Raw genomic sequence first — 25,757 nt, forward strand, 5'->3', positions numbered from 1 at the left:
TTACTGATGAGTAATAAAGAGAAAGCTATGTGTTCATGCTTGATTCAGTGTTTTAAAGGGGAGCATCTCCCTTTTAGGGCGGTGGTGGTGTCAGAAGTAACTAGAGAGTCCTTCAGAGGAGATGGCCCTCCCAGGATAACAGAACCAGTTCTGGGAAGAGAAACTGTTCCTCCCAGGTGGAGGTAGAGACACTGGATTTTTGCTTTTATTAAAGGCAGCTGCAGTTCCTTAGCTATCTCACTCAACAAACCAGTCTCTTCTGGTCTAGGAAGATGGAACTCCCTATCTCACTGTTGTAACTGACTGAAAATGGGCCTATCATATGAAGTTGAAGAGCCCTGGTGGTACAGTGGTTAAGTATTTGGCTGCTAACCAAACGGTCGGCAGCTCAAATCCACCAGGGGCTCCTTGGAAACTCTATGGGGCATTTCTACTCTGTCCTACAGGGTTGCTGTGAGTCAAAATCGACTCGACAACAATGGGTTTGTTTTTAAATATGAAGTTGAAAAAGTATCAAATAACTCCAAGTGCTATGTGCTGCTGTATAACAAGCTAACACAAAAACTTGAGTGGCTTAAGAAAGCCATTGTATTTCGTTCACCATTTTGTGGATCAGAAATCTGGGAAGTGACCATAAAGGTGTTGTCTCTGATCCATGTGGTCGGCTGCGGTGACTGAAGCTGAATCATCCTCCCAAGATGGCTCCCTTCGTCGCTGGTCCTTGGTCCCTCTTTCGAGGTGTCTCACCCTACAGGGCCTCCTCATGTGGCTTGGCCTTCACCCAAGCATAGGGACCTTAAGGTTGTTATACTTAAATCATGGGTGGTTTCCAAGGGAGCAAGGCACTAGCTACCGGGCCTCTTACATGCCAGGCCTGGGATTGGTATAGCATCATTTTACAACATCTGCTAATTGATCATAGTCACAGACCATCCCAGACTCAAGGGGCAGGGAAACAGACCAATCCTCAATGAGAGGAGTATCAAAGAATTTGTAATTACTTTTAATCGGCCATAACTGTAAAATATAAACACAAACACCCTCCCCCCCCGCCATACACACAAATCTTAGTACCCTGATTCCTCAGCAGTTTGCATGTTTCGGCTGCCTTAGATAAGGAGATACTACTATATATATAGTGTATTATATATAACGTATATTGTTCAAATCCACCAGCAGCTCCTTGGAAACTCCATGGGGCAGTTCTACTGTCCTATAGGGTTGCTATGAGTCAGAAGCAACTCAATGGCAATGGGTTTTATATAATGTACTATGTACATTGTTCAATAATTTTTATATTCAATGTTCAGGATAATCAAAATCCTCTAGTTTTATTACTTCTTTGATTTATACACATTTATTTAATGACTAACATTTTGAGATGCAGGATGCATGTTCTATGCATTTTACGACATAGCTGAGGTGTTAGGAGTTATTAAGAATAGTTTATTAATGCCCAGGGTATCATTCTAGCCTACCTAACACTGTTGATTTGCTAAAGTCACAAAAGTTATGTTGGCTTTTTTTTTAATGTAGTTAACTTTAGCCACATGATAAAGCAAAGCTGTGTACAGGTGTTTTCACACGCCTGGTCCATTGATAGAAACGCTGGTGGTGCAGTGGTTAAGTGCTACGGCTGCTAACCAGAGGGTTGGCAGTTCGAATCTGCCAGGCGCTCCTTGGAAACCCTATGGGGCAATTCTACTTTGTCCTGTAGGGTCGCTATGAGTTGGAATCGACTCGATGGCACTGGGTTTGGTTTTGGGTTTTTTTTTTTTTGGTCCATTGACATCTGAGAAATTCAACTCTAGGGTCATGGAGAGAAGCAGAAGTCCTAATAAAAGCCACATGTTAACCATTAATGTTCATTTACCAAATCCCACTTCAACTCTTGTACTCTCAAAGCTAATTTTATCCAATGGTCTTTTAATTATAGGCTCTTGCTCAGAGTTCCAAATATAATGGCTTTTTAATATAACTTGCACTGTTCTATATCCAACTTAGGATGCAATCATGCAATTTATTCAGTCAGAGCCAGTGCGTCAGGTAATTACAACACAAGCACAAACGGATTCCTGCGTGTGCACATACCCAGTAGGAAAGTAATATTAAGAATCTGACAAGCCTCCTTTTGGAGAAAATCTATAAATCCTATGTCCACCAATTGTATTATAGTCATTAGGTGCTGTAGAGTTGGATCCAACTCATAGCGACCCTACGTACAACAGAACGAAACACTGCCCGGTCCTGCACCATCCTCACAACTGTTGTTATGCTCGAGCCCACTGTTGCAGCCACTGGGTCAATCTATTTTTTTGAGGGTCTTCCTTTTTTTCACTGACCCTCTACCAAGCCTGATGTCCGTCTCCAGGGACTGATGTATATTGTAGCAATGGGGAATTACAGAAATCAAACCATTGCTTGGGAAATCTGTGCACACCTCCCATATGACAGAATAAAAGAAACTGATGTGTAAGTGGTATGACACCTTTTTAACTATCCAATCTCAGTCTTTGGTAGATAGTTAGTAACTCTCAACAGGGGTTAGTTAGTTCATCATCCAAGACGCTGAGAGATGAACAGAATTTCAGTCCTCTCTGTCTCGTTTAGAGGAGGAAGACAGAAAAAAAAAAAAAAAGATAACAAGATTTAAGATTTTCTCTACTAATAAAGATGATCAAACAAAATTTAACGATTAAAAAAATCTCTTAAGACACATCATAAGGTGATTCTTCTGGAGAGCAAGATTTTCTTTTAAAAAACCACAGACAACTTTAGTAAGTCAAGAGTTGCTCATCTTTATTTCAGGGTAACCAAGAGATTTTAAGTTAAAAGAAAGTGATTTTTGAATTAAATAATACAATTTTTGATGAGCTTTTAAAAATAAAATCAGAGTTTAAAAGTCCTGCGCGTTTTATGTGACACCAAGAAAGTGATGACCTTGGCCTGGAGATTTCAGCTTCTTGTGTAGATCATTTCTCTAGTGTCACTTTCAGGCCATAATGATTGGCCATTAAAAAAAAAAGAAAAAAGGATTGGTGCCACAAATGCAAATACCAGGGAGAAAACAGAAAAAAAAAAAAAAAAAATTATTCAATCATCAGGATTTGGGGTTTGTACAATGCCGACACACGGAAACATAAAAATCTAGTGGACTGATTTCCTTTTTTTAGTCCTCTCAGTGTTCACATGTCGCAATTACACTCATTCTTAAAAATACAAATGTTTAAAGTATATGTACATTTCTGAAATGGTAAAGATTTCAGATGACACGTCCTCATTAGTGTGCATTCCTTTCCTCTTTTCTTTTATTACATTCATAGGCCTTCTTCCTCTAACATTCTCACCAGCTTTTTCGTTCCTCTTTGGGAAAAAAAACAGGTAGATGGAGGCTAGCCAAGTAGCATTCTATTCCTAAGTCATAACTTAACTAAGACTGGGACCCCAGAGATACAACCACTTTCTAAGATTAATGTTAAGACAGCCCTGGTGGTGCAGTGGTTAAGCACTCAGCTGCGAACCGAAAGGCTGCAGTGTGAACCCACCGGCTGCTGTGCAGAAGATACAGCGGTCTGCTTCACTAAAAATGACGGCCTTGGAAACCCTATGGGGACAGTTCTACTTTGTCGCATAGAGTCGTTACGACTTGGAATCCACCTGACAGTAGAGTTTGGTTTGGTTTTTGATAAGCTTAATGTTGCTTGTAAATTATAAGCTTTGAAATTCAAAAAAACAGCTTTTGAGCTCCAGAAAGGGTAATCTAAAAAAGTAGACCAGCCTCCACTCAGGGAGGCCAATCTTGATCCCGGGGCATCTCAGAGCTTGCAGCCGCAACAGCTCTGCCACTGACTGTTCACAGTCTCGACTGCTCCCTATTTAATGTCTTCATCTTCAGAGATGCTGTCCCAATTCATCTCTGAAGTAGAAATCCACAGGGCACCAAATCAAACAGTGCTGTAAAGGCAGAAACTGGACAAAACTATTTTCCATCATCCTCATCAAATACTAGGTTTCATCCTAAATTCAAAACTTGAGAGTTTGATTTAAAGGAAAATCCAAACTTTCAAATTGGCTCTGTACCCAAAGTTCCTTTTAAGTTAGGTTTGAGACTCAGGACCTACATTCCTACAGAAATGAGGGTATAAATGCCATTATTACATATAAGTAAAAATTTAAATTTCCAGAACAGTCCACAGTAACACTTTGCTCACACTAAAGTCAAAATGTAAGTAAGTCACCCTTGTTTTTTTCCTCTTGATTTTAAGATATAAACTTCATATTTTGGCATTTCTGAAATCAAGATAAATCTTAAAACTAATACACGTATTTGGTGTGTTGATGTTATTCCTGAGGAGCTGTTACTACTGTGGTTAACTGTTACTTCCAGCAGTGTCTTAACTCTTCAAATCAGAGAAATAGGGTATTCTAACACTACCTGACCTTTTATAAAATTGTTTCTGGGAGGAAAGTGATTCCAATCTGGAATTCAGTTTATAATCATAAAAATAAACTAATCCTCACATTACAGCTATAGATTTTATTCCTACCAGCCATCTCTGGGCAATCAAATTTCCCCCTTATCCAAGAATTTAACTACTTTGAATTTTCTTCCACAGCACATAACACACCAGACTCCATTCTGCCTATGAAAAAAACAGAAAAGAAAACTTTCTCTTATTTATGACTTCCCTCTTATCTGTGGTCTTCTGTCCCTTGAAGCCAAGATTCCTTTAAGTACGCTTGCACGTTCTCCATGGAATACAGGTATAACTTGTTCCCTCTTAATGGACATTTAAGTTACGAATACATTCCTGGTAATATGTTCCATTTAACATCCTTGAACAAGTATCTTTTACACTGGTGCAAGTATTTCCAAAGAAATAAAATTAGGGTCTAAAAGAATGCATATTTGCAAAATGTCCTCCAAAATGGCTGTGAAAACGTATACCCTAAACCAAGTATAAATAACTTTTCCCACACCCTTGCCAATATTGAACTATCAAGCTTTGCAAATTTTTTTTTTTTTGCTAGTTACACAGGCAAAAATAAATGGTATCTCTTTTTAATGCAGTTTTTTTGGGTCCAGATTTAGCTATTTTTAGGGTATTATTTTCAAATATTGAATATGGATTGAACTGGCTTAACACTATCAAATACTCACATCTAAATATATGGTTTCAATATCAGTTTGATATAATCATAAAAATAAAAAGTATCATAAAAAATCATATCTACTTTTTGAAATGTATAACTACCTATTTATTTATAGACAATCTACTGCGAAATCTTCAATCTCTACTATGGTCAAATGTAGCATTAACTATGCTCCGAAAAGGTACAAGCTGAACAGATGGAAATTAAAAGTCAACTTCTGTTGCATTTATAACATGTGAAAATAAATCCAATTTCCAGTAACGTGACGTGAAGTATTATCCTTTTGAAGTAAGTTCAGTAACTGATCTTACTGTTGGAAACATACTTTAGAATACAGATGGTATTTTCAAAATGGTATGACAATGTATAAGAGTATATTAGTAACATTAAAAATATACCCTTTAGGCATATTTGACTTGAAAATCATCTCCTAGAAGCAATAACCAAGAGGCATATTTACCCTCACTCTTCTCTCAAGATGCTTGTCCCGTTTGAGGACCGTTTTCCACCTTCTTTTTCACTGGTTCTTTTTGGGCTTCGAGTGAATTGGGATGTGGGATTTCAGGTTGCTTGACTGAACGAACCTCCTGTTACAGCCTTCAAAGGGGCACAGAAAGCGTTTCTCCCCAGTGTGGATCCGTACATGCGTGCGCAGATTGAAGTCCAGAGAAAATCGCTTTCCGCACCCCTCAAAAGTGCACTGGAAGGGCTTCTCTCCGGTGTGAACCAGAAAATGTCTCTTTAGCTTTGCACTCTCGTTGAAAGCCCTCCCACATTCTGCACACACGAAGCCTCGGGGAGCGTGAACCAGGAGATGCTTCTTCAGGGAGGCTTTATTCCTCAATTTTCTCATGCATCCGCTGTGAGGGCAAGCCATTGCTTCTGGATCTTCGTATTCTCTCGGCTTCTTTCTAGTGAATTCTGCCAGCTGTTCAGGATCTGATAAGTCCACACCAGGTAGTCCTTCAGGAGGAAGCTTCTTGCCGGTCATGTACTCACAATACTCAGGTGAATTATCTTCAACAATCTGTTGAGGAAGATCTTGTTCTGCCCCTTTTTTCGTGTATTCGGGAGAACATTCATAAAGTGAGCTGTCTCCAAAAACTTGCTGAGCAAGCTCTTGGTCTGACTCGTCTTTCAGGCATTCCAAGGTCTTCAGAAGTAAGTCTTCTTCCAGGATGGGTTCAGAAAACTCGCCTCTTATTATGTACTCTAAGTAACAGTCAGGTAAAGACTCCTCTTCAACAACCGGAGGGTTAGTTTCAGAGTACACATCTTCAAAATACAAGGTCCACGTCGTGTCAGTAGGGTCTTTTTCAGCCTGCGGAGTTTGGCTTGGCTCGACTTGGCTTGGCTCAGTCTCAATGACGGCCTTTCCACCCAGGTCTTTACGGCAACTTCTCCTTGGTCTTTTCTTCGGTTGCTGGTCCATGTCGTCCTGCCTGACTCTTCCTTGAAGACCTTGCACCAAGATCTCTCAGTCCCTTCCAGATAGTAGTGATCTGGGTACGTAGTCTTCAGCAAGCACCTGCTTTGTGATAGAAACCTTTAATTAAAATATATTTCAATATTAGAGCCATTGTTAGAAAATGACATCAACATACAGCCCAGAACTCACTCTTCAATAAGGAAACGGCCACATTTACAGCTTCTCTGACAACCTCCCCAGGAGAATAAAGAAATAAATGAGCTCTGGCTTAAGGCAAGAGTCACAGCGAGATCTTACCTGGGCATCTTTGCTCATCATCTAAACTATTTAATGATCACACAAAATGAACAAGTAATGTTGTGCTAGAGTAGGCAGAGGGGCTGGCGGAAAGCAGGAGCTCGCAATCTAAAATATGGCAGATTGGTAAAAAAAAAAAAAAACTTGAAGGAGGCGAGGGAGCAAGTTATGCCCATTAGGTGACATGGCTGTGAAATTTCAAATTAAATAATGCATAGAAAGTGCTGAGCACAGTTCACAGCACACAGCAAATGCTTAACCTTTATTTGAGCTCATGTTATTTAGTGTCATTTTATTACCTTTTAATAAAATATCAGTATATACTGAATCCCTGCTATATGCCAGGTATTGTTCTAGGCCAGGGGTGGCAAACTTTTTCTGTAGAGGACCAGATATAGATATTTTAGCCTTCCTGGGCCCTATGGTCTCAGTCACAACTACCCAACTCTGTCATTGCAGTGTCAAAGAAACCAGACAATACATGAAGGAATGAGTACAGCTGTGCTCCCTAAATCCACGGTCAGCCCACACTTGTTTTACAGGATGGGGATCTAGAGGGTAAGACACAGGTGGTCCGGGGCATTCCCATCTTTTATGAATCCAAATAACGGCACAGGATAGTCTGGCCCACAATTAATTTTCCACCATTTCCTTAAAAATCCAAAAGTCAAGAATAAACAGGCACACCAGCCCAGGAGCAAGGAAAGGAACGCAAGAGGGGACAGGTAACAGGGAACCCAAGGTCGAGAAGGGGAGCATGTTGACATGTCATGGGGTTGTCAAACAATATCACAAAACAATATATGTATTGTTTAATGAGAAACTAGTTTGCTCTGTATCCCTTCATCTAAAGTACAATTAAGCTGGTAATAGGGAACCCAGGTTTGAGAAGGGAGAGTGTTGACATCCCGTGGGGTTGTTTACTGATGTCATATAACAATGTGTGTACTAACTCATGAGAAACTAGTTTGTTCTGTAAACCTTCACCTAAAGTACAGTAAAAAAATAAATAAAACTAAAAGAAAAAAAATCTAAAAACAGTACTATAAAAGTTATAACATGAAAATCTATCTGGCGTTATCTTAAACAGTTAGAAATAGAACTACCATACAACCCAGAAATCCCACTCCTCGGAATATACCCTAGAGATACAAGAGCCTTCATACAAACAGATATATGCACACCCATGTTTATTGCAGCTCTGTTTACAATAGCAAAAAGTTGGAAGCAACCAAGGTGTCCATCAACGGATGAATGGGTAAATAAATTGTGGTATATTCACACAATGGAATACTACGCATCGATAAAGAACAGTGACGAATCTCTGAAACATTTCATAACATGGAGGAACCTGGAAGGCATTATGCTGAGCAAAATGAGTCAGAGGCAAAAGGACAAATACTGTATAAGACCACTATTATAAGATCTTGAGAAATAGTAAACCTGAGAAGAACACATACTTTTGTGGTTACGAGGGGGGGAGGGAGGGAGGGTGGGAGAGGGTTTTTTTATTGATTAATCAGTAGATAAGAACTGCTTTAGGTGAAGGGAAAGACAACACTCAATACATGGAAGGTCAGCTCAATTGGACTGGACCAAAAGCAAAGAAGTTTCCGGGATAAAATGAATGCTTCAAAGCTCAGCGGAGCAAGCGCGGGGGTCTGGGGAACATGGTTTGCGGGGACTTCTAAGTCAATTGGCAAAATAATTCTATTATGAAATCATTCTGCATCCCACTTTGAAATGTGGCGTCTGGGGTCTTAAATGCTAACAAGCAGCCATCTAAGATGCAGCAATTGGTCTCAACCCACCTGGAGCAAAGGAAAATGAAGAACACCGAGCCCACATGACAACTAAGAGCCCAAGAGACAGAAAGGGCCACATGAACAAGAGACCTACATCATCCTGAGACCAGAAGAACTAGTTGGTGCCCGGCCACAATCGATGACTGCCCTGACAGGGAGCTCAGCAGAGGACCCCTGAGGGAGCAGGAGAGCAGTGGGATGCAGACCCCAAATTCTCATAAGAAGACCAAACTTAATGGTCTGACTGAGACTGGAGGAATCCCGGCGGCCATGCTCTCCAGACCTTCTGTTGACACAGGACAGGAACCATCCCTGAAGACAACTCATCAGACATGAAAGGGACTGGTCAGCGGGTGGGAGAGAGACGCTGATGAAGAGTGAGCTAATTATATCAGGTGTACACTTGAGATTGTGTTGGCAACTCTTGTCTGGAGGGGGGATGGGAGGATAGAGAGAGAGGGAAGCCGGCAAAATTGTCAAGAAAGGAGAGACTGAAAGGGCTGACTCAAGACGGGGAGAGTAAGTGGGAGTAGGGAGTGAGATGTATGTAAACTTATATGTGACAGACTGATTGGATTTGTAAACGTTCACTTGAAGCTTAATAAAAGTTATTATAAAAAAAAAAAAAAAAAGTTATAACATGAATGGTATTGTTCCTCATCTGCTATAGACTTACTGTTACAATTGTGCACCTAAAAGTTATATATGCTTTAAACAATGCTAGAAGATGCTTTTTAAAAAAGGCCCAATGTGCAGTGAACAGCTTGAAGACATATTTAAGCAGCCACACTGAAAAATACCACAGGCACATGACCATGCTATCTGCTTCTGGCAAAACATAAATAAGCACATAGAAGAAAAACAAAATATGCCTTTCAGCTGCCCAGGGAATAATTTTAAAACATAGTATATGTATTAATTAAAATTTTAAAAAAGTTAAATGGTACAAGTATTGCTTATTCTGTTCTTTAAAAAAAAAAGTGAAATGAAACAGATGTCCAGAAATATTTGCCCAACAAAATCTCGCTCTTATAACTAAAGCTAATTATTTTCATTATTTTTTAAAATGAGCATTTAACAGCTTTGGAGCAAACTCACTAGCAATTGTACGATGTTAGAGTAGGACTGAAACAGACCCTCCCGATCCCCACAATAAAAAAAAATTTGCTCATTTACTATTAACTGCAGTTTGATTTGGTCCCTGATTTTCTCTCCGGTTTTCATCTCTTGCTGTCTCCAGCTCTCCCATTTCATGATTCAGTCATAATTAATCCTCAGCCCCATTAAAGTGCCATCATCTCCTTTGGTATCCAGTCTATAACATGTGCTCTTCCCTCTCACGAAAATATCACACAACCTTGCTTCTCTCCCCCGCCTGTAGACACTGGCTAATTCCCACCATACTTCAGATTTTCTCTTAAACGTCACTTCCTCAGGCAGGCTCTCCTTGATTGTTAGGCTCAGCTGGGTCCAGGCTAAATGTTCTCCTAGCTCCCTATTTTACAATGACTAGAGGCCCTTGGTATTGCTTATTTAAGGTTTATCTTACCTGCTAGACTCAAAGGTCTAGGAGGGAAAGGCCTCTTCTGACTTGCTCACCATAAGCTCCAGGACTTAGTACATTTGAACTAAAAATGAATTGATGAATATGTGGTTAGCCATCATATGTAGCATTTAACTACTCTAAAATTAATTCATTAGGGACTTTAGGTACAACTTAATGTACAGGTTTCAGAAAGCTGGCTAGCATGTTGAGTAAAATAAGTCAGTCACAAAAGGACAAATATTGTATGATCTCACTTCTACAGAAAAAAGGCCTGGTTGGTGATCTACTTCGAAAAATCAGCCCTTGAAAACCCTGTGGAGTGCAGTTCTGCTCTACGGTGGGTCAGAATTGATGGCAACTGGCTAAAGAGACCAGAGTTCATTAGTGGTTACCAATGGAGAGACGGGAGGGGGAAAGAGGGGATCATTACTTAGGGGGCGCTGAGCTTCTCTTAAAACAAATAATAAACCTGTTGTTAGCTTCCGCTAAGGGGGATAGAAATATCTGTAAACGGATACTGGTGATGCATTGTACTTTTTCAATATATATATATTTACCACACACTCACAAAGACTAACATAACTTTAAATGCAATAAAGAACTCATTCAAAACACTTCCAACACACACAAAAGAAAAAGAATCTCGATATCAATGATGCAAGATAGTTTCCTAACATGATTATTAAAGAGAAGTGATTTTTCAGGAGTTTACCAAGTTCCAACCAAGTATAGCTCTTACCTTTCTAAGACAGATTCTTATTTGTCATATTTTGAGCATTAAGCCAATACTCACACAGCGTACAACCTTCGAGAATGATACAAAACTGAAATAGTAACTTATTAATTTATAAAGGGAAAATTCCGATAGATACGGCCGGTGGAAATACCTACGTGGAAAATTAAACTATACTCTCCAGGTAAACATGGGATGAGGCCAAGAACTGAGTATGTTGCTGATGTTAGTTACCATCAAGCAGATTCTGACTCAGGGCGACCCCAGTGCTCAGAGTAAAACTGCAGCCAGGGAGAAAGGGTGGGGGAAGGGTTCACTCTGGGCTGTGGGATTTACAAAGGGATAGCATGCTGTAGGAGAGGAAGCGTTGTTATTAAAAGACTTGTTAGCTGCCATCAAATCCATTCCAACTCATGGGGTCCCCACGTGTGCAGAATAGAACTGCTCTAGACTGTTTTCAAGGCTGTGACCTTTTGGAAGCAGATTGCCAGGCCAGTTTCCTGAGAGGCCCCTGGGTGGGTTTGAACCTCCAACCTTTGGGCTGGTAGTCAAGCCCTTTAAGGGTTCATGCCACGCAGGGTGGAAGAGAATGGCAAGCAAAGGTAGCGGTCTACCATGAGCTTGAGGACGGTGGCAGAATCTTATGAGCCGTGGAAGCCATTTTCGTTTCCTCCCAGGACCAACGGGAAACAGGTTTTCAAACAGGGAAATAGCAAACTCCAGCTTAAACTAAACTGAGTCCTCGGTCGAACAATTAATGCACTTGGTTGCTAACCTAAAGCCTAGAGGTTCGTACCCACCCTCGCAAGAAAGGCCTTGCCATCTACTTCCAAAAACCCTATGGAGCACAGACACACATGAGGTCGCTGTAAATTGGAATTCACTGGACAGCAACTGGTTTACTGATTGGCTTATAGTATTAAAAGGTTACTCAGGCCGCTGTGAGGGGAATGGACTGAAGCAGGGAAGTGTGAGAGCAAAAAAAAAAAAAAAAATTTAGAACATTCGGTAATTCAGGCTTAGTGCAGTGGAGATAGTAGCGATGAAATGGGAGGGAGAACAGGATAGAAAACTTTCCAAACTCGCTGGTGGGTCAGATAAAGAAAAAGGGCAGCGTCAAGGATGAGTCGTCCTAGGCTTTTCGCTGGTGTCATCGGAACCGGCAGCGTAGTGGTTAAGAGCTCGTATGCTAACAAAAAGCTCAGCAGTTCAAATCCACCAGGCGCTCCTTGGAAACCCTATGCGGGCAGTTCTACTCTGTCCTGTAGGGTCACTATGAGTCGGAATCGATGGCAACGGGTTTGGGTTTTTTGTTTTTGGTTAATCGGGCCGAATCGCCATTAGCATAAATGACTGCGGAAGGCAGGGAGGAGGAAGATAGGTTGGCCCTCTTGATAACAGATTTTAACCTCTTTAATATAAAAATAAGCCTAACCATATTGAAGTCAAATGTAATATTGACATGAATTTTTTTAAGAAAGTAAAAGATGCAACTTGAAGGGCATTTCAACCCGACATCAGCTTTTAGTAAAAATGTAAACTTAAAAACTTAAAAGGCTGAGGCCAGTGACCCCACACAGCCCTACTTTGAGCAAGACTCACTCACCCCCTCTAGGTTCTAGAATAAGCAGCCTGCCATTCGCATTTTTAAATCCTTTTGACCAGGGCCGACAGAACAGCATTCTTAAGTACGCTCCATGCACCCACACCCACATCGGAGAACAAAATAAAAGTTTCAGGAAACAGGACTTACCCGCTACCGCGACGCGCTGCGCTCTCGCCCACTGCTTCCCTCCGAGGGCAGAGCCGCAGAAGGAGCGCGCACCCCACCGCCGTCGGAAGGCACTGCCCCGGGCGCGGCTGCTAGGCCCACCTCCTTCTGATGGACACATGCCCGTCAGGCTACACCTGTATTGTAACTGGGAGGGATTAGGTTTCCATCCTTCCGAAGGAAGGAGGATTAGGGGGCGGTGGGTTGGAGGCGGCCGTGGGCGGCCAGGGAGGGTCACCTTCAACCAAGGGCGGGCAGAGGTGACTCCGCCCCACCAGGGCCACCAGGCCTCCTCCAGGTGAGCAAACTGCGTTGGAATTCCGGTCGCCATGGCTCAGTGTATGGTCCACACTCAATGTCTGTTGAACAATAATCGCCGTGTAACCAAACGTAAGCGTTTATAACGAAAAGCAAACGCCAAGGCAGTTTTTGCCCTTTGGATAAAAATTTACCTTTTTAAGAGGTTTATCTAAACACACCCACACCTTCTCTGCAGTCTCGCCACATCTATTTCCCCTCCCTGTTAACCTCCCCCAAACTTAATGGCAAAAACCAAAAAAAAAAAAAAAAAAAAACACTAAAACCCGTTGACTTTGAGCAATTCCAACTCAGCGACCCTACAGAACAGAGAACTGCCCCGTAGGGTTTCCAAGGCTGTAATCTGTGGAAGCAGACAACAGACCGCCACATCTTCCTCCCTGGAGCAACTGAGCGCTTCACCAGAGCACCACTAGGGCCCCACATTCTTATTACAGGTGTTCTTTTCCAGGCCTTAATGTGACTTCATATTCCTAAAGTTAAATACAACTCGCTTCGAAAGCAGCCGTCCGTTAGGCTCGCCATTGTTTACGCTCTAGTGAGGTTTAATAGTTCGAGTAAGTATACGCATACCATTAAAACAAAAACCAAAAATCAATGTTTAAAACCCCTTAAATTTTATCTTCATCTCATATATATCTGGGAGCTGGTCTCCACGCTTCTATTTTTTTTGTAAGCCTGTTTAGAGTGAATGTCAATCTGTGATTGGGATGTAAAAGATAATTTCCAATAGAGGAAACAAACTATTTAAAAATGTATTATTCCCTGATCTCCTCCAATAGGCATACTGGACCCCCGTAGTTTCCTTAGCTCCTTACTTTAGGAAGTATTTCCTGCAGATGAATTTCTGAAGGCAGACATTGTTTAAAAAAATCCCTCGGTCCATGTTTCTGTGGTGCCTAGCTATCGCACAGTCAAGCTCGCAAATTAGGTTTGCGCCAGTCTTGTTTTTTTTTTTTGGTGATAAAAATATTAATGTTTTAGGTTTCAGTGAAAAATATGACTTCAAAGACTTCTGTGAGGGGGAATCCCAAGCAGTTTTTTTTCCACACTCTTAAATTTTGAGACAGAGCTCCAGAGCTGAAAATCCTTTCTTAATTTCGGATTACATCCTGGCCTTATCACGCCCTTAGCCCTTAGCGCTGAGACGGTGCATACAATAAACTGTATTAGTTTACAGTCCCCTCCCCCCCAAGGATTCCCTCTGGCTAACTGGTTTGTGGTAGGGTGTGACTCTGTCTGGAAGGTAGAGATAACAAGTTTAGAAAACCTAAATTGACATTTCACAGTCCAACTCTCAGGTACCTCATTTTAGCTAGCATTTTTGATTCAGTTTTCCTTTCCTTGGCCCTAAAGAAGTCAATCAGAATGAGGGAACTCATCTGTTGTCATAGGAACCCTAGAGTCACAGTGGTTAATTGCTCTGAAAGGTCCAGAGGTTCAAACCCACCAGCCACCCTTGGGAGAAAGATGTGGCAATCTGCTTCCGTAAAGATTTACAGCCTAGGAAACCCTGTGGAGAAGTTCTACTCTGTCCTATGGGGTTGCTATGAGTCGGATCAACGAGATGGCAAGGGGTGTAGTATGCAACTGTTGTCATATGAACCCAGCTCAAGGGAGATGGAATTTCTCCAAAATGAGCTAAGGAAACAAAATTAAACCGTGAAACAAAACGGGGTGCCTTTTGAAGATGACCACAAAGAAGGTGAGGGTAATCTCTAGTTAGTAAAAAAAAGCCTTTTTCGGATTGCTGGAATTTTAGTTATAGCTGTTCTTCTAACAACATTATGACTAGTTTTTGAAACCATATTATTTGAAAATATTATATTTTAACTATTTCCATGTTAAAAATAACAAAATACAAAACTATAAATACGCATTAATCCACTCAAGGGAGCCCTGGTGGTGCAGTGGTTAAGAGCTCAACTGCTAACCAAAAAGTCAGCAGTTTGAATCCACCAGCCGCTCCTTGGAAACCCTATGGGGCAGTTCTACTCTGTCCTAGAGGGTCACTATGAGTCAGAATCAACTCAGCAGTAATGGGTTTGGTTTTTTGGTTTTTAATCCACTCAAGGCATATTTGTGTTCCTCCAGAGGCAGGCACTGCGCTAGGCCCTGGGGAGAAGGTAGTCAATAACGGAAGACCAGGCATCCCCAGCCTCTAGCAGTTTACAGGCCAAACCTGCTGGGCTGGATCTAAGGTGTGGAAAGTAAGGCACTGGCTTTGCACTGATTGCAAAATTTAAGGTGTTCAAAAAACTTAGTAATCAAGATTAATAGTATTTTAATGATTAAAAAAAATCAACACAAAAAGTCCATGATGAACCAATTATCAAAATTTTAAATAAAGGCAGGCTCAGGGGGTACCAGTCAAAGAGTCTGCCTGATCAGTGACAATATAGAGCTGTTTATAAGCACAATGAAGGGTGGGGCTTTGGTGTTCTAAGAGCTCATAACAGGGGAGTGAGACCAAATCTGGAAGGCCAGGTGGAGACAGAACCGCACAGCACTGTGTTACAAATCATGTTTTCTTTACCTGGCTTCCAACCCCCACAGTGTTGTATTGAAAAATCGTTTCCTTTGCAGGGCTCCACACCCGCCCCCCAGCTTTGCATTTGAATCCTGCTTTGCTTGGAGGTTATATGTAAACCCCATTGCACCTGCGTTTATGATTAAGAATGTTGCTGATGTAACTTGTGTGAACGCCCTGTTTGTAAACCTCTTTAAAAGTAACTTGTCTGTCCATCATTGGCGAGCAGTCTTGGGAGCGGCAGCTCCAAATGACTCCTTTTCCCTGTACGATGAAATAAAGGTGCTGCCTTTCCTGTTCTGGCATCTCGATGTCTCGTTCATTGGCCAATGTAAGTCAAGCCAGTAAGAACCTGGGGTTTCTACTTGTAGCAAGGTAAGGCTTCCCTGAATCTAAAGGAGGAGTCAGCTTTGACTGGATGCCAGACCAAACCACATCCACTGCTGTGGAGTCAATTCCGACTTAATGGCAACCCTATAGGACAGAATAGAACTGCTCCATAGGGTTTCCAAGGAGCCGCTGGTGGATTCGAATGGCCACCCTTATTGGTTGGCAGCTGAGCTCTTAACTACTGTGCCACCAGGGCTCCTTGGCTGGATGTGAGGGGAGAAATATCCTTGACTGTAGGGGGAATGGCTGTAAAAGGAGGGAGAGACGTAAACAAGTGAGGAATGGAGAGAAAGAAGGGATGGTGGAGACCATGCTCAGTGCCAGACTCTGGGGGTCTTGTATGTCATGGTAAGAAGTTTGATCTTCATACCAGGATCAATAGGAATGGAATATTACAAGAAAATAGGCTTCATTTACCAACTCTCACCTTCATCTTGTAAAACATTTTGTTACTGGAGTTTTGGTTTGTTTCTATTTGGCTTACTTATGGCGCAGTGGTTAAGAGCTCGTCTGCTAACCAAAAAGTCCTTAGTTGGAATCCACCAACCACTCCCTGGAAACCCTATGGGGCAGTTCTATTCTGAGCAAGCATGATGTCTTTCTCCAGGGACTGGTCCCTCCTGATAACATGTCCAAAGTATGTGAGACATAGTCTCTCCATTCTTACTTCTAAAGAGCATTCTGGCTGTACTTCTTCCAAGATAGATTTTTGGTTCTTTTGGCAGACCATGGTATATTCAACATTCAGATGGCATAGTCTTGTATTAACTTTTCATTTTGAAATAATTTTAGATTCACAGAACAGTTACAAAGAGGACAGAGGGCTCCTCTATGTCCCTTCACCCAACTTCCCCTAATGTTAACATCTTACATATCCAATGTAAATTTACCCACACGGTACAGTACCTGGGGTCACCACCAGTTGGAATCCACTTGGCGGCAACAGCAACAATACCATTACCCAGACTCCAGACTTTATTTGGATTTCACCATTTTTTCCATTTATGTCCCCCCCCCTTTTTTTTCCCTGTCCTAGGATCCAATCCAGAATGCCACATTGCATCTAAGACATACACTTTGAAGGCACAGACATGAACTCTGTGATCCAATCCCAGTTCTAGCCCAGAAAATGTAATTTATGCCTTGGAATATCCTCCCAAATACCACCCCTCCCATTGAATTCATCCCCAGCCTCCTATTCCAAGTTTATACCTCTTTTGAGACTCAAATTAAGAATCACCACCTCTCAGAAAGCGTTTCCTGGGAAACTCAGTGCCGTCGCTACCTACACTGAATTAACTTTGCTTTTAGGAATATACTCTATATCACACACACAAAAAAAAGCATCGCTTAAACATTGCCTTTAGATATCATTTGTAGCTATAATGTGGTCGGTGGAAAACCAATAAAATGCATATCCGTACAGGAGAAAATCATTGTGGCACAGTGGATCCCTCTGGCTGTTCAAGGGCTATGTTCCCTGAACAGGAAAATTGTGCAACGACTTGGTTATACTGTTTTATGCTTGCTGTGGTGAGAATAAATGGTTAGCATCAGTATGTGAATAGTACTGGTTCTGCCTTATTGGTGCAAAGGTAAAGAAAGATGTTTAAAATAAATATAAGATAAATAGTTGTGAGACACCCAGGTATATATAGTCTTCTTTTCTTTTTTAATTTTAGGATCTAAATCCATGATTTTCAAACTGTGTGTCAGAACCAATTTAGTGGGTAGTAACCAGGATTTTGTCATGGTCAAAAAAGCTTGAAAAAATGCAGCATCAAATAATTTGTGTGTATATTTGGTTAGAAATGGATCAAAATGGGCAAATATGTAAAATTAGTCATTCAAACAATCTTTGACTTGAAAATTAAATCTTGTATCTTTATATATATATAAAACAGTTCTGCTGTCTACTTATAATACTCCCTCTTCTTATTATAATTCTAATATTATAATTCTCTAATTATACTTAATTAACCTTTTTTAACCTTTCCCCAAGAAAGAGAAGCAGGTATGAACTACATAAGAATTATTTGTCTAGTACATCTTCTAAACTTGGAACATTTAATGTTTTGAATAAAGTCTGTTAAAATGGTGAAAAGACAGACAGATGTAACAGCGTAGGGCCCAGAACCAGACCCACACACACTGGGTGACCTGATTTGTGACAAAAGTGGCCCTAAGGAACTGTGGGACTAGATAAAAAAAAAATAGAGTTTCCAATAAACAGCTGAGGCAACTGACTTTACATAAAGGAAAAAAAAGTCTTGACCCCTAATTCACATCGTACACAAAAATATGCTCCAAATGGATTATTGATATAATTGTGAAAGGTAAAATATACAACTTTTAGAACGGAAACTGCACATCTTGAATTTGGGATTGGGTAAGACTTCTTAACCCAGTACCCTTAAGCAGGACACAAAAAGTACTGAATATAAAGGAAAAAAATGGACGACATTAAAATTGAACTTTAAGAGATGCTATTGAGACAGAATGAAAAGGTCTACCCCACTGATCTTTTAAAAATGTAAACGAGATGCCACTTCCTCAATGGGGCTTCCCATCTCCCTCACAATAAAATCCAAATTCCTCCTTGTCTGCGGGGGCAGCATGTGATCTGCCTTACCTTCCTCTCCTGCATTCCTTTTGCTTCTTTAGTCAACCCTCCACCTTGCTCCTCCAGGACATGTCTTTGTACTTGCCTTCCTTCTGACTGAAGTTCTCCACCCCACGTTATCACAGCCTGACTCTTTGCTTCATGGTGGTCTCAGTTTAAGTGTTAATTAGGGGCCAAGGCAAAGGTGTTTCCTCAGTCAGTCTCTGTCATATCATGGTTTGTACGCTTCGTAACAACCAAAAAGACAAACCCATTGCTGTCCAGTTGATTTGGACTCACAGCAACCCTAGAGTGGGGAGAAGAACTGCCCCATAGGGTTTCCAAGGAGCGGCTGGTGGATTTGAACTGCTGACCTTTTTGGTGAGCAGCTGTATCACTTAACCACTGTGCCACCAGGTAGGAGGTAAATGAGGAAAAAAAAAAAATTTTTTTTTTTTTTTAATGAGGAGAGGGCAGTAAATCAGAATCCTAGAGCAGGGCAGATTTGAGGTAGTGTTCCTACCACTAATAGGAAAGGGCTTGGCTCCATCTGGTTTTCTGCTGGGGACTTGAATAAGTATTTTTTTACTACTGCTAGGGGCTGCTCAACTGCTCACTGAAAGATCGGTGGTTCGAAACCACCAGCCACTCTACAGGAGAAAGATGTGGCATTCTGCTTTCATAAAGATTTACAGCCTTGGAAACCTTATGGGAGCAGTTCTACTGTCCTATATGGTCCATATGAGTTGGAATCGACTTGACAGCAATGGGTATGGTTTTGTTGTTGTTGTTAGGTGCCGTCAAGTTGGTTCAAAACTACTGAATTCATTAATGAACCTTTACTCACTGCCTTGGGCCCTATGGGCCTACGACTGTCATCCACTCAGGGATGGAAAAAAAAAAAAATGCAAAACTTATACGAGAGAAGATTTTTATAAAAGATGTGCTGTTAGGTGCCGTCGAGTAGTTTCCAACTCATAGCGACCCTATGTACAACAGAATAAAACACTGCCCGGTCCTGCACCATCCTCCCAATCGTTGCTATGTTTGAGCCCACTGTTGCAGCCACTGTGTCAATCCATCTCATTGAGGATCTTCCTCTTTTTTGCTGGCCCTCTACTTTACCAAGCATGATATCCTTCTCCAGGGACTGGTCCCTCCTGCTAACAGGTCCAAAGTATGTGAGATGAAGTCTCCCCATCTTTGCTTCCAGGAAGCATTCTGGCTATACTTTTTGCAAAACAGATTTGTGTGTTCTTCTGGCAGTCCACAGTATATTCAATATACTGTAATTTAAAGCCATCAATTATTGTTCTGATGAATGCAGTTGGGCTGGTTATTTAAGGGCAAGCGTTCCCAGCATATCTTTATTCTTCCTTGGTGAAGGAGTGAAGAAACTGGGAGGCTCGGTGGTAGAATTCTCACCTGCCGTGCTGGAGATCCAGGTTTGATTCTCACCTGCCATGCTGGAGATCCAGGTTTGATTCTCAACCAATTCACCTCATGCATAGCCAGGTCCGAGAATTTTTGGGGCCTCGGAGCAGGTCTCAGATGTGCTTGCTATTTAACAATTACTTATGGCCCCGAGGATGGGAATTCTCCTTTCCCCACCCCTGGCGTTTTACCCAGAAATATCAGAATCATGAAATCCAAGAGAGAAAAGTGTTTTAAGAAATAATTGTAAAAAATAATTCTCCCCACCTCTCTCCACCAAAAAAAAATTTTAGTTTTGATACCAGCTTGAGATCTTACAGTCTTGGATGCCCCTTTTCTAAACTCTTTCCCCCTTTTCATTGTCCTTGTTGTTAGCTGCCAGGACGTCAGCTCAGACTCGTGGTGACCTTATACATAACAGAACAAAATGTTGCCCAGGCTTGTGCCGTCTTCACGGTCACGGGCACGTCTGAGTCCACTGTTGTGGTTATTGTGTTACTTCCTCTCATTAAGGGTTTCCCTTGTTTTTGCTGACCCTCTACTTTACCGAGGTGTCCCTGGGTGGCATAAACAGTTAAGTGCCCAGCTGCTAACTGAAAGGTTGGCGGTTGGAGTCTACCCAGAAACACCTTGAAAGAGGGCCAGGCAATCTACTTCTGAAAAGTCAGCCACTGGAAACCTATGGAGCACAGTTCTACTCTGACACACATGGCGTCACCATGAATCGATATTGACTTGATGGCAACTTTTTCTTTTTTTCTGCTTCACCAAACCTGATGTTCTTTTCTAACAATTGGCCTTTACAGATGATGTGTCCAAAGTAAGCAAGCAGAAGTCTTACCATCCTTGCTTCTAAGGAGCATTCTGGCTGTATTTCTTCTAAGGCAGGTTTGCTTCTTCTTCTGGCAGTCCATGGTATATTCGATATTCCTTGCCAACAACACAATTCCAGCGCATCAATTTTCTGTCTTCCTTTTTCATTGTCTTCCTTTCACATGTAAATGAGGAGATTGAAAAGCCAGGGCTTGGGTCAGGCCCACTTTAAGTCATCAAAGTAACCACTTTTCCTTACCAGCATCATATTACCTTCTGAGTCCTGTTAGTTCCATGTTTTTAATATTTCTAAATATTCTTTCTCTTTCTGCCTCTGTGCCTGGCATGTGTTGTTCCCTCTGCCTGCAAGCCTTTTTACAGTTCTATTTCAGGATGTTGGACTGCTTTCTTTGTTCATATGATACCTTTCTTCTTTTGCTTTTTATTCACAGTGTGTTAAGAGAAAAAACAAAATTGTGTATTTAATATGCTTTCAATGTTACCATTTTAATTATTTCCGATGACAATGAATGGCTTATACTTTCTCAAAGGGGTCCCAAGTATTCATGGGACCCCTAGATGAGTGCCAATTTTTTTGTCTTTCCAATCTATTATTCCTACTACAACCAGTTATTTTTCTGAAACGCTGATAAAATTGTGCCTTTTCTTTCTCCAAAGGGATTGTGGACCTGGACCTTCAACTTCCTTGCTCTGTTCTTAGTCCATCTACCCCCCAAGTAAAGCTGCCACCCTGGTTAAATGCACCCCTGCCTAGGCAATGGGTGGCCTACATCAGACTTGCATTCTAGGGACTGAACAAAACACAATGGTGCTGACGGCCTCCCTTAAATTTACAACTACTAACCTCAAGTGGGAGGAGCCTGCTAAGTGAAAGGGTAGAGGTCCAAACCCATCAGCCACTCTGTGGGAGAAAGATGTGGCAATCTGCTTCTGTAAGTATTTACAGTCTTGGAAACCCAATGGGAAGTTCTATCCCATCACATAAGGAGTTGGAATCAACACCACCGACACACAACAACAATTTCAAGTGGACTCTTAGTCATGGTAAACACTGCTAATAAATAATTCTTAGCAAATGCAGTACCACCCTCTGGGGGAATTTAGAACTTCACAGGGGGAGGGGTCTTTTCCTCTCACCTTAGCATTTACATTACGAAAATACACAAATTCATATTATTAGGAATTACTTTCCTTTTACTTCTTTATATTATGGTGAGGGCATTGTATTGATTTAAAAAAATAGCACGTAAAAGGTAGGATAAATTAACTATTACCTTATTTTTTACAATAGTAGCAGGGGATTTAAAAATATGTGTTATAAAATGAAGCCTTGGGTCTGATAGGGCTGAGAACCACTGCCCTAGTCAATTCCCTTTCTCGCGATTATTTTTTATTTTCCTCTCTTTCCTCAAACCTCTAACATCCTTCCCACTCCTAACCATTAGCAAAGTATCTTACTGCACTAAGCAATAAAAGCAATTGGAAGAGAATGTCTAGGCACTTCCACCATGCAACTCACCTTCATCTGTACCCACATACAAGTAGTCCCCGACTTACCACGTATTGGAGTTACAATGAACTTAACTTACTATCATCTGTTTTTTTTTTTTTGTACATCTTATCTGATGTTGTCATTCTCATGCCAACCCCAAAGACATATGAAGATCAGGTTTTTAAAGATACTGATTTAAAAAAAGGCAAAAGTAATGAAAACTTTAAAAAATGGGGTATTTGACTTATGTCAGAATCGGCTGTGACAGAGTGGTTGGAACAGAACCCTGTTGTAAGTCAGAGTCTACCTGTACTTTGAATCCCTTACTGTTAGTATGATGAACTGTACTTCTCCCCATGGCTTCCCCTTCTTTTATCGCTGGGCACCATTCTCTCTTGACTACTCAAGCACGTTTTTCAAACGATGATCCTTTCGCTTCTCCATTTTAATTTTTCTCTCTCCACTCTGGGTCATTCCCACTGGCATACAAGCATGCTTGCTGTGATAGTGAAAGTTTTAAAAATGTTTCTCTTGATCCCACATCCCTCTCCACGTACTCCGTTCACCCCCTCCATTTTATTGCTGCCTTCGATAGAAAATTTCTGAAAGATTCTCCTTCTTTGCCCCCCAAGTTATGGTCAGCCAACAATCAACACCGGCATCATCTGGGAGCTTGGTAGAAGGGTAGACTCTCAGTTCCCGCTCTGAACCTAACAAATCAGGAACTGCATTTCAGCAGGACTCCTAGATTCAATGGCATTAATGTTTGAGAAACACTGATCTGTGGTCGGTCTCCGATTCTTCTCTTTGAAGTCTGTCTTGAATTCATTTAAATGAAGTTTTCCTTTCCATGCTGTTCCACTGGAACAGCTCTTTACAAGGTCACCAATTACCTCCACAATGTCAGATCCAAAGATCAATTTTCACTGCTCAACTTACTCATTTATATGGCTGAACTCTCTTTTTTTTTAAAAAGCAAAAATAAAGTTTTATTTGGTATATATTCAAAAAGGCAAAAAAAAAAAAAAAAAGGAAGTGGACGAGCATGCTGCCAGTGCTAATGTCTGCCCAAATGCAAGGAATACTATGGAATAAACAAAAGTGGGAAAATGGACGAGCTGGTAGAGCCATGTCTGTCCGAGTCCAAGAAACATTACAGAGTCATCAGTATATATTAACATTGCAAATAGGCAAAACCATGGAAGGCTTCACTTTTCACAGATTGGCTGGAAACTCTTAAGTCTCTGTGATTCTACATTTTGAATCACCTTTCTTAATAATCATTGGTATAGGTTTCAGTAACGACAGTCAGGAGGGCCCTCATTGGTCCAACAAATTTTCTATTCACTAAATACTAATAGAAAAAGGTAAGAGTGGAATGTCTTTTCTGTTCTGTTTGATTGGTTTATATGAAAAGTTCCCTAAAAGATGTTTTCCAAGATTGTGCTAGCTGTTGTCCAGTTGATGTGTCCTTGTGAGTCCAACTCCAGCTGGGTCACATTTTAGGACAGGGAATAATGCCTCCAATACTATCTCCTAAACCATTCCCTCCTTTTGATCGGAGATTGGAGATAACACATCTATGATCAATATCTGGACTTAGTCGACCTCTTAGATGGCAGCCATGGTAGGCTCTTTAAACTCACGGTGCTGTATTCCCCAGGATACCACCTGGTTCTTCACTAGGCTCTTAAGTAAGAGCAACGTTCACGTCAACTGCATTGCAGAAATGAGCAGACTCGAGTACGACAACAGTTTAGCCCGATGAACTCTCTGTTTCTTGAGCCTTGTCATCTTCAAGGCTGTTGGTATCGTTGTGCTCAGTGCTCAGTTAGTTCTGGGGCCACTTTTCTTCCCTTCACATGCTCCCTAACTGATCTCATCAAGAGCTATGGCCTTTAACACTGTCTGTGGATATGGCTTCTCACATTTCAGTGTTAAGGCTTAGCTCAAATACTAACTTCCCACTGGGACACTTATAAATTCTCTGAGCGGAAATTACTCGCCCTTTCTTCAGAGTGATGGTTCCTGCCACTTTGTACCTCTGGTTTCTCGCATTTTCCGTTTTACCGTTATCTGTAAGCTCCTTAACGATAGGATCCATATATTCACCTGTATAAGCCATATTTTATTATTTTCTTTTGGGAAAAAAAAAGCACATTGTTTTCATGTAACAAGCGCTCGGTAAGTGCTTATCAAAGTGAATTTCCAGGAAGAATGATAGGCTTAAATAGTCTATGTATGGCTTGTTCCTGGATCAGGAAAATCTATACCTGCAGTCCACCCTTTATCGCCCATAAGTCAACCCTCACACAGGCAGTCTACATCAATCTTATCTTGTTTAGAGCCAAAAATATGAGCCAGAGAAGAGATAATAGAGCACCAACTAGATTTGCAAAGCGGCCTTTGCAGACATACACAGTGAAACCCATGGGACGCTGCACACACAACCACAACTTAGAAGCAGAAAGTCTACAGGATAAACCATGAAAATGTGATCATTAGAGTGCTCTTCTCCCAGATCTTTGCATGGCTGGCTCCGTCTCACCATTGATGTCTGCACTCTGCTGTGATCACTGCAGAGAAGTTTCCCCTAATCACCCTCTCTCAAGGAGCACTTTTCAGTCACCCTCCACCTGTTGCTGTTTTATTTTCGTTATTTGCGACTATCTGAAATTATTTATTCTTTTTGTAAATGTTTTTAACATCCGTCTTTGCCCCTCTGGAATGTGAGCTCCATAGCTGCAGGAACTTTGCTTTTCTTATGTCCTGCGGTTATCAGTAAAGAGTTCATAGAAGAGGGCCTGGCGGACAGTGAGTGCCCAGTCAGTGCTAATTGAATGAATGTATGAATACAGCCTCATGGCCCTGGAAAGCCACTTTGGTCCTGAACCTCGTCTGCGGAGAAGAGAATTATAAATTTTATGTTAAAACTTGGTGATGAAGTGATAAAGAAAATGGAGAGGTATATTAATTGTTTGATGGGCTAATGACAGCCTGTGACATATTTGGAATGGCAAATGCTTTAGGAAATATCTACCAAGCCAAGATGAAAATATTTTACTGGGGCCTTTGTTGTCCAAGAAATTTTGTTTGCCTGTAGTAAGTATTCGGAGCCCTGGTGACACAGTGGTTAAGAACCCAGCTGCTAACTAAAAGGTCAGCAGTTCGAATGGAATCCACCAGCCGCTCCTTTGAAACCCTTTGGAGCAGTTCTACTCTGTTCTATAGGGTTGCTATGAGTTGGAATTGGCTCGATGGGAACAGATTTGGCTTTTGTTTTTTTCTGGTAGTTAAGTATTCAAATATTTTCTGAAGAATATATTCGGCCATTTATTTGGCAGAAGGCACCCTGGTGGCGCAGTTGTTAAGTACTCAGCCACTACCTGAAAAATTGGCATTTGGAACCCACCAGTTGCTCA

At 41.3% G+C, this 25,757-nt stretch overlaps 1 protein-coding gene across 8 annotated transcripts in view; it reads right to left on the minus strand.

Moving 5' to 3' along the window:
* Window positions 1-12,955, minus strand: part of ZFP42 (ZFP42 zinc finger protein) — an 82,734-nt gene extending 69,779 nt beyond the window's left edge. For 3 of the 8 annotated variants that reach the window (XR_007514961.1, XR_007514962.1, XR_007514960.1), the window contains exons 1-3: window positions 12,718-12,955; window positions 10,235-10,313; window positions 5,615-6,685 (exon numbers count right to left, since the gene is read on the minus strand). Coding sequence is in view for 5 of the 8 variants with exons in the window: in XM_049866595.1 (XP_049722552.1) it covers window positions 5,672-6,586 (915 nt within the window). In the remaining 3 variants the exon portion in view is untranslated. Of the gene's footprint in view, window positions 1-2,787; window positions 6,701-10,234; window positions 10,314-12,717 lie in introns of those variants that run through there. The other 5 variants (XM_049866595.1, XM_049866594.1, XM_049866596.1 and 2 more) reach the window with 5 other exon arrangements.
* Between the last annotated feature and the right edge of the window lie 12,802 nt (window positions 12,956-25,757).

The sequence above is a fragment of the Elephas maximus genome, chromosome 22, assembly GCF_024166365.1.
Source record: "Elephas maximus indicus isolate mEleMax1 chromosome 22, mEleMax1 primary haplotype, whole genome shotgun sequence".
NCBI lineage: Eukaryota > Metazoa > Chordata > Mammalia > Proboscidea > Elephantidae > Elephas > Elephas maximus.